The sequence below is a fragment of the Etheostoma spectabile genome, chromosome 1 (assembly GCF_008692095.1).
Source record: "Etheostoma spectabile isolate EspeVRDwgs_2016 chromosome 1, UIUC_Espe_1.0, whole genome shotgun sequence".
NCBI lineage: Eukaryota > Metazoa > Chordata > Actinopteri > Perciformes > Percidae > Etheostoma > Etheostoma spectabile.
In genome coordinates, this window is record NC_045733.1 from 28,681,927 (window position 1) to 28,690,189 (window position 8,263).

The 8,263-nt window shown below is 41.7% G+C and overlaps 1 protein-coding gene across 3 annotated transcripts in view; it reads left to right on the forward strand.

Annotated features, from left to right (window-relative positions):
* lrp4 (low density lipoprotein receptor-related protein 4) overlaps positions 1–6,691 on the forward strand; it is a 124,403-nt gene extending 117,712 nt beyond the window's left edge. For 2 of the 3 annotated variants that reach the window (XM_032522934.1, XM_032522942.1), the window contains exons 36-38: positions 856–943; positions 1,078–1,219; positions 3,453–6,691. In XM_032522934.1, the coding sequence (XP_032378825.1) occupies positions 856–943; positions 1,078–1,219; positions 3,453–3,794 (572 nt within the window). In that variant the 3' untranslated portion in view covers positions 3,795–6,691. Of the gene's footprint in view, positions 1–855; positions 944–1,077; positions 1,220–1,448; positions 1,511–3,452 lie in introns of all 3 variants that reach the window. The other variant, XM_032522952.1, reaches the window with a different exon arrangement.
* The last annotated feature ends 1,572 nt before the right edge of the window (positions 6,692–8,263 follow it).

Below are 8,263 nucleotides of genomic sequence, written 5' to 3' on the forward strand. Positions count from 1 at the left end.
ATGTGTGTACCCTAGCTTAGCCCAAAGACTGGAAGCAGGGGGGAAACTGCTGCTACCACTGCTGCAGCCACACACCTGTCACTCAGGACATTGTTCATTCAGTGTTGAGGTAGTAGGAGAAGCACAACGACACGTGCAGCCATCATTTTGAGTTTCTGACGACGTGACAGATTGTAAATACACAAACCGTTCCCAGCGCTAACTTCCGAACAGTCTCGCATTGCCAGACCTTCCTCCACAGTGCCGCGGAGGAAGGTCTGGCTAGTCCACACAGCATTCCGGGATGGGAGAAAAACTCTGGTTTATTGGCATTTCTCTTAACCAATTACAATTGTCTTGGGCGGCGTGGGACACAATGGCGGTGCCTCTGTAAAATATAAATATAAAACTTGTTTCGGTAGAACGTGTACATTCAAAAGTTGTTTATTTATGCAACAGGAAACTCAGATTGGACAGATAGTCTAGCTAGCTGTCTGGATTTACCCTGCAGACATCTGAGGAGCAGGTAACCATAGTCCTCAGAAATCCACCGGAAGTTTAAAATGCCAACACAAAGAAAGCGGAAGGTAACAGGCATCCAGCCAAAAATGGGGCCATCAAGGTGGCATTTCCGGCGGCACCTGAACAGTCCCGGAAACGAAATGTCGTTGGTACAGACTACCTTCTGAATAAACATGACATAAGCTAGGCTTAACACTTTCAAACCTATCTCTGTATTGAGATGAAACTGAAATTGCGTAAGCGACAGCAAACAACTGCATTTTTTCAAAATAGTCTGTAATGTTCTTTTAAGCAAAGCCCCTGGACTTGCTCTTTAAACACACCACTCTTGAACATCGGTGCCATCTGTTGCAGGAGAAGGACTTCATATCAGCTATGTGATTGGTGGAGTTCTGACCATCCTGGCCATTCTGATCCTCATTGCTGCTCTGATCATTTACAGGTCAGTCCCCTGCTTGACACTTCTTCATTTTCTTGCTCCCTGGTCTTAAACACAGGGTATAATAATAATTTACATTTGCGGATAGATTAATGTACTAAGTGATGTGCTGTTTTCTTCCTGTTTTTGAATGACAGACATAAAAAGTCAAAGTTTGCTGACCCCGGAGTGAGCAACCTGACCTACAGTAATCCCTCGTATCGGACGTCCACACAAGAGGTCAAGATTGAGGCATCGCAAAAGCCTCCAATATACAACCAGCTTCGATATAAGAAAGAGGTAACGGACACTCTGGACACTAAAGTGAAAACGGCGGACATTTTTTTTTTGTTTAATATATGAATGGATTTAAGGTGAATCCATGACAATTCCATAGAATGACCCCAGAATATGGAGGTGTTTGGTGGGTAACCACAGAGACAAATACCTACTGTTTGTCTGATTGTGTAGAAATATTGTAACATGACACAAGCTCATCTTTTCTTCCTCCTCTCTCTCCTCACTGCAGCTCTCTCATCCCTACAACTCCCTCTCTCCCTTTATCTTTTGACCCATTTGTCCCGCGGAGAGGTAGTTACGCCGCATGAAGGAATTGTTCTCTGCTGCTTCTTTGTTTTCCTTCACTTTGTTTTCCTTAACTGCATGCAACCTGCTGTCCAAAGTTAACCATTTCTCAATTCTGTGCTGTTTCAGAGCTCTGTTATTAGTAGCATGTCAGTGTTTATACCACTTAATAAGGATTTTGTTGTGAAACTTACATTTCGACAAGCGGCAAATCGAGGTGTATGGATAGATTTGTTAAAGCTTTTGTGCTTATCGTTTTGATAGTAATGAACATCCGTTACATTCAAGCCATTACCAAATGAGTTGCTACCAAGCTAATTAAGACTACCAGCTCCACACAACTCTCTGTATTTCTTGGCATGGCTATCTTCAGAAGATTGTGGCGTTTGGTGACTTTCACGTGCAGAAACTCAAGGGAAGATAATTGCCTCTTCTGAATTGATAGTTTCTTAAACCCAACACTACATTTCCCATACCCCCTGTTAGTTCCCACTGCAGGTAAGATGTTGCAATTTGTCAAAAGAGAGGAAATAATTAAAGGATGTCCCCTTTTTGTTTAATTCTCCAATTGTTATCTATGTCTAAGAAGCCAAATCAATTTCCAATTCTCAGTTTCGTGGGCTGTTTGTAAAAGCAGCCGTTTTAAGGTGAGCTCCCGGCTTTGGGTCATTGTGCCTCCGGTTTTAACAGGTGTGCCACCCCTACTGAGTGTATTTCGTTCGTGCTGGAGATGAAGAGACACTGTAAACAATTTTTCCTGCTACAACAGACTGCCAAAAAGCAATGCAGTAGCTTTCCCTCCAGATTACACAGGCAGACAGCCTGGTGTTTGTGTTCATGGTTATTATGTTTGTATATACTTGTAGCACTCAATCTGAAAATGGAAAACTAACTCCAGAAGAAAGCACAGCATTACTAAAAGGAGCCAACATGCCGAGCATGGGCTGTGTTTGAATGTGACATCTTGTTCTGGAGTGTCTCTGCTGATTAATCCTTAAAGGTCCAGTGTGTAACCTTTTTAGTTGTTCATTATCAAAATCTCATTTGCTTTTGAATGAACATGCTCCATAGTCATGCGCCATCTTAAAATACGTTAGCCAGTAAGGGATCACAGGATTTACTGCGCTGTCTTTTGCGTTTTGGCCCTCACATGATAACCTCACAGGTGCTGCTAATGGATACCGTCGCTTCCCGGCCCTGGCAAGTTTAGATACAATTTTGCAACTAATAAAAATTAAAGAATGGACCTGGTCACCGGAGGTTAAGCTGGATGAAGACCTGGGTGACAATGTGGCTTTTTGAAGCGTGAAGGCTACCGTAGTTGTAATAAATACTTTGAACTGCGTAGCGCGAGAGAGTTGATTGCAATATATGATCTCAACACTAGATGGGAGAAATTCCCACACATTGGACCTTTGAGGAGGAATCCATCTTGTACAGGTTTAACTTTGGTGATGTTTGTGTGGAAGATTTTAACGTCAATAACCTTTTACATATTCTTTTAAGAGGTGGGGTTGGGGTTAAGGAAGGAAGGAAAGGTTAGGGGATGTGAAAGTTATCACGAGCACTGGGCAGTTGATATGGGGAATCAAAGGCAAGCGCACCGGCCGGTGCATGTCAGTAGAAGTTCTCCATTCCTGCATATCCCACGTTTACTTACTGTAATGTCACATTGAAATTGCACAGTTGTAGGGGAAAGAAAGGAAGGAAAGAAGAAAGGAAGGAAAAGTGCATGTAACAAAGAAATAAAGGATGGCCAGGCCCTCTATTACTTCTTGGTGGCTCTTTGCAAGTGAGAACACTGAAAACAAAAATAAATTTATCACAGAATGACTCATAGAATGTGTTTAGTTTAACAAACTGAAGAGTACCTGAAGGTGGCATTTCCCTTTAAACTGCTCCTATAAAGGCCATCTCTCTGACTAACTACTCCTTTCTTGTTGTCCAGGGGGGAGTGGACGGAGGCTACACCAAGGAGAAGATCCGCATTGTTGAGGGTGTGTGTCTCCTGTCCAATGAGGAGCTTTACTGGGATGACCTAAAACAAATCAAGCCGTCCCGAGGCGGCTTGCACACCTGCATGCGTACAGACACCGTGTCCTTGCAGGCCAGCAGTGCTTCGCTAGATGATGGCGAAACGGAGCAGCTCCTCCAGGAGGAAGCTTCCGAATGCTCCTCCATAACCACTCTGACCCCTTCAGCCATCACCCCACAGCGCCACGCCCATCACAGCCTCCCCGACACCGGCTGGGCCTCCACGCGCAAGCCCTCCACCGAGAGCGAAGTGTGAGGGAGTCCCCGTGCCCTTGGTGCTTTATCTCAAACTCCGTTACCTAACACACACATACACACACCTGTATTTAAAGCTGGTACAAACACACAACGATAAATAGGTACAAGCGGTAACAGTTGCATACCAAAAGTAAGGGTACAAATGAACCTGGTTAGACAGAACTAAGCTCCCATGAACACAACTCCTGTCTCTGAAACTGGGGCTCCGTCCTACTTGTTAAAATCACACACACACACACACACACACACACACACACACACACACACACACACAAACACATACACACACCTGCAGTACAGTCCTCCAACAGTTCCCTCAGTGCTACTGCCTTTAGGCAAAATGATAAACTAATGAGCATGCTGGAATAAGAAAGCAAAGGACTCTGGGGAGGAAGTGAACAGAGAGGACACAAGCGTTATTTGGAGCCTTTAAAAGGATGCAGACTCTCGATGCGAGGAACGCTTCTCTGTGTACAACTTCGCCTTTATTTGTTGTTTTTTTTTTTTTTTTTTTTTTTTTAAATGTAACCACGATGCTCCCTCTAATGCCACTCATGTCTTTATGAACTATTTATGAACGTTTTTGTACTTGTGGAGTGGGTTTGCTGACTTTCAGAAAATGGCGAGAGTGTTGTGTTAGAGACTTAGTGCCGCAGGACCCGGGTATTCAAGAGTTGTATTTATGACAGTGCCAAAGGGTGGGGATTCCCAGAGTCTCCATGCTTCTTTCAGCATTTACACTTCAATAGAATTGTATCTTAATTATGGGATGTTTCTTTTGTTTGCCCTCGCCGGTGGGAGACCACCAACTTCTTCTATATTTTACAGCCTCCAACCGGTCATGCAAGGACTTACTGTAGCTGGTACTCTCAGTTGGTTGCAGAAATCCATCCATGCTTTTCAAAAATATACTGAAAGGAGCCTTTATTAAGTTGTAATTCAACCATTGCTGACCCTCTGGCATAGCAGAGCCTCCCACGATGAAGTAACAGCCTAAGTGCCAAACATGTTGTTCTTTTTCCTCCTGCAGCTGTATAATTATATTTTTCCCTCACTCCGAGGTTTTTAAAATGTTTGTGACATTCTTCTTATTCGGGTTTGGTCACCCACATCACAGAAAAAAAAACATTTTCTCAGACATGTACCACTAGGACTACTTGGCCATGCAGATATTTGTGGTTTTATTTACCCAGGTGTTAGACATATGTCTCTGGGATTTCTTCTGCCCCAAAACACTGGAGTTTTTTTGTTGTTATTTTTGTAACTACCCTCTCAATGCAATCTCTCATGGAGTGTTTCTTTCATTGATCTTCCAAAAAAAAAAAAAGAGTAAAACCTGTTCCTGGGGTTTACTATCCAGATAAATGATCATCTACGACAGCACTTACTATTAGAATTTGAAGGTCTTTTGATTTCTTTCTACACGGCAGTGCAAGTAGCTCCACCTTTTGTAGCTGTAATCTCACCTGGTTAAAAAATAAATACGCCCTCGCTGTCCATCGTTATACTTCCCACTTTGACCCAAAACAGTCTTATGCTTGTGTGGAATTAGGTTTTTGTTTTCTAATTCTGCAAAGAAACATAAATATAAGATAAACAATGATACTGTACATCATGTTTAAATAAAAAAAAGGAGAAAAAAAATCTGTTTAAACCAATTGACTAAAACAAGGTAATGTTGAGAAGAGGAAAGCGAGGTTATGTTGTAGGGTTAGCTTTTAAAATATTTGTATCACTACATATGTCAATGTAATTTTGGGAATTACATTTTCTTATTTCTGAAACATAATCCCAAATGTCACTTTGGCTCTATGTTGTATTGGGGTAGGGGACAGTTTCAGAGGTAAATATCAAAAACACGAGACATACAAGCAAAAGTATCTGCATGGCCCAACACCACCGGAGGTAAATGAGAACTTTTGTGTTATTTGGGTTTTTGATCCGTCAACTCTAAATCTGTTAACGCAAATGTGGACTTGCAGTATCTGCCACAGTACAGTACAGTACAACACATGGGTAACTTAGGAACACTGTGCATGTCTGACCCCCATCAGACAGTGAGGGTTAAAGTTTAGAAATGTATCACTGACAATTTACTGAAAAATGAATTTAATACAAGTTAAGATATTATGCATTGCTTTAACTTTAGAGTACCGTTCTGTCTGTTTTTTGAAATATGGTACGAGGAAATACTATATTGCTATATTGACAAATATACCGGTTAGACTTTATAGAACCATGTATATTGAAGTATCTGCTACAAGCTCAGCAACGTGCTGATTTGCTGCTAGACGAAGCACTGAGGCCAATGAAAGAGGGTTATGGCAGCTACATAACTACGGTCTCTGACGGTTGGTTGACAGTAGGCCTACAGAGCATCACAGCGACCCAGTAACCGATCATCCCGGCTCACAGTCCCTCCAACTCTGCTGCAGGAATGCTGTACAGATTGTACCATGCGGATATAAGCGAACACTTCTGTTCTGTTCAAGATATTGTCGATTTAAGTTGTATAGTCTTTTGTACAAAGGGATTTCATGACCGTTTTTAGACTTGTATTAATTTTACTCACTGGAGAAGAACATTATTTTTATTTTATTTTATTTTCGCTGGATTATTTTAACCACTGTGTTTTCCAAGCCTTGTAAATGATAGGGAAGATGCCAGTTATTTAATAGTGCTCTTTTTATCTCATGAAATACTGGTCGCTTATAGCTGTTGTAAAGTTAACAAAAAGAGGTATTTATGATTTCTGTTTGGTTGTCACTTGATGTGTAAATATGAAAAGACTGTATATGTATTTCCATGGCAGTACTAACAAGCTGTGTTGTGTGATATAGTGAATGATCCCTTTGCTATCTTTTAATATAAAATGGCATTTGCATTTCAATGAAACCTTTGGCTCGCTCGTCTTTGCACTTGTTCAAGTAAATGCTCTTGGACAAATGCCTTCCTCATCAGACCCCTTCATCCTTTAGCAATAAAGGAAAGGCTGATGTCTGCTTCTGCAGATGATTACAGACATTGTCTATTGTTCCCCATTAGTCATCACCATGGTGAAGACTGTTCCTGTGGGCTGTTGCACAAAAGTAGAATAAAGAAATCCAGGATAACTGAAAAAAAAGCAGCGCAGCAGTTTGACAAGCCAGGATGAGAAGGTGAAACTATGTCAAGCCAGGTGTAGATAGTTGGGACACGTCAAGGGGGTAAGCCAGCGTCGGCTTAGCGTAGCTCCTATGGCGCCATTTTATTGCTACCAAACACTCACCCGCCGTTAGCATCCCATTGACTGCCATTCATTTTGGCGCCACTTTGACAGCGAATAACTTTACATCTGAAGCGTTTAAAAACTTTAGTTGTTAGAAATTCATACTAACATTGCGTTCGTTCGGATCTCTGAGGAAAAGGAGGCTGAGGGTCGAATTGAGAAAAGGTTTAATGCAACAGCAGTGATGAAGATGATTAGACAAAGACAAACATGATAAAAACAAGCAAAATAACACTGCAGCTGACAGCGGACTGATCCACGCTTCTCCTGACGGAGTCACGTGAAAGCAGTCCTGAAACTTCTTAGCTCACACTCATTTATGCGCTGCACCGGAGGGGCTGTTCCTTTCTACCCTGGAGCATTCAAATCCTTTCTCATTGGTCTGTTGTTGTCATGACAGCAGGCCGTACATCTTTGCTGTGCAATGAGAGCTGACCTGCCTTCAAACACTGCACTTTTGGGGGTTGTTTTGTTTACAGAACAGAGGGGTCTGTCGTGTAAATGTGAAACTCTGACATCAACATAGTCCAATCAACATTGTATTGTCTCAGCCTAGACTAAGACCCCAGGGGACAAGAGACAGAAGACACCTTTTGTTGCATAGCAGGAAGCCCCTTTCCATATGTTAAATGCCAGACTTGACCTGATCAACTCTTTACAGTCAGAAGGTGGGGGAAAAATGGGGACAGATGTATGCATAATTTTCTAACCTGGCTCCTTCAGACATTTTAACTTTTTAAAAGTCAACATTGTCCACTGTTCATTTCTAAAGAAACACAACACTGTATAAAAGGCTCCATTACCTTATACCTCACGTTATGGACATAGACAGTTTAAGAAATGGACCAACAGATCCCGTCGTTCTGTACGGAGACCAGGGAAGGATATTAACCCTCATGTTGTCCTTGAGTCAAATTGACCCGTTTTCAGTTAGTTTAATTTTTTTTTGTCACAAACAATGGGCCGTTGAAATAATGTCAACATTAAAAAATACATAAAAAAGCATCCACAACATTAAAGAGTGTTAAAAATGACAAAAAAAATAATAATGTTGAAAAAAAGTGACCAAAAAGGCTTTTTTTTCATGGATGATGGGAAGACAACACAAGGGTTAGAAGCACTTTTCCGGTGATAGCTGAGCGTTACTGCGCAGTAGTTTTGCTCTGTAACGTTGTTGTGGAAACACAGTAAGCATGGAA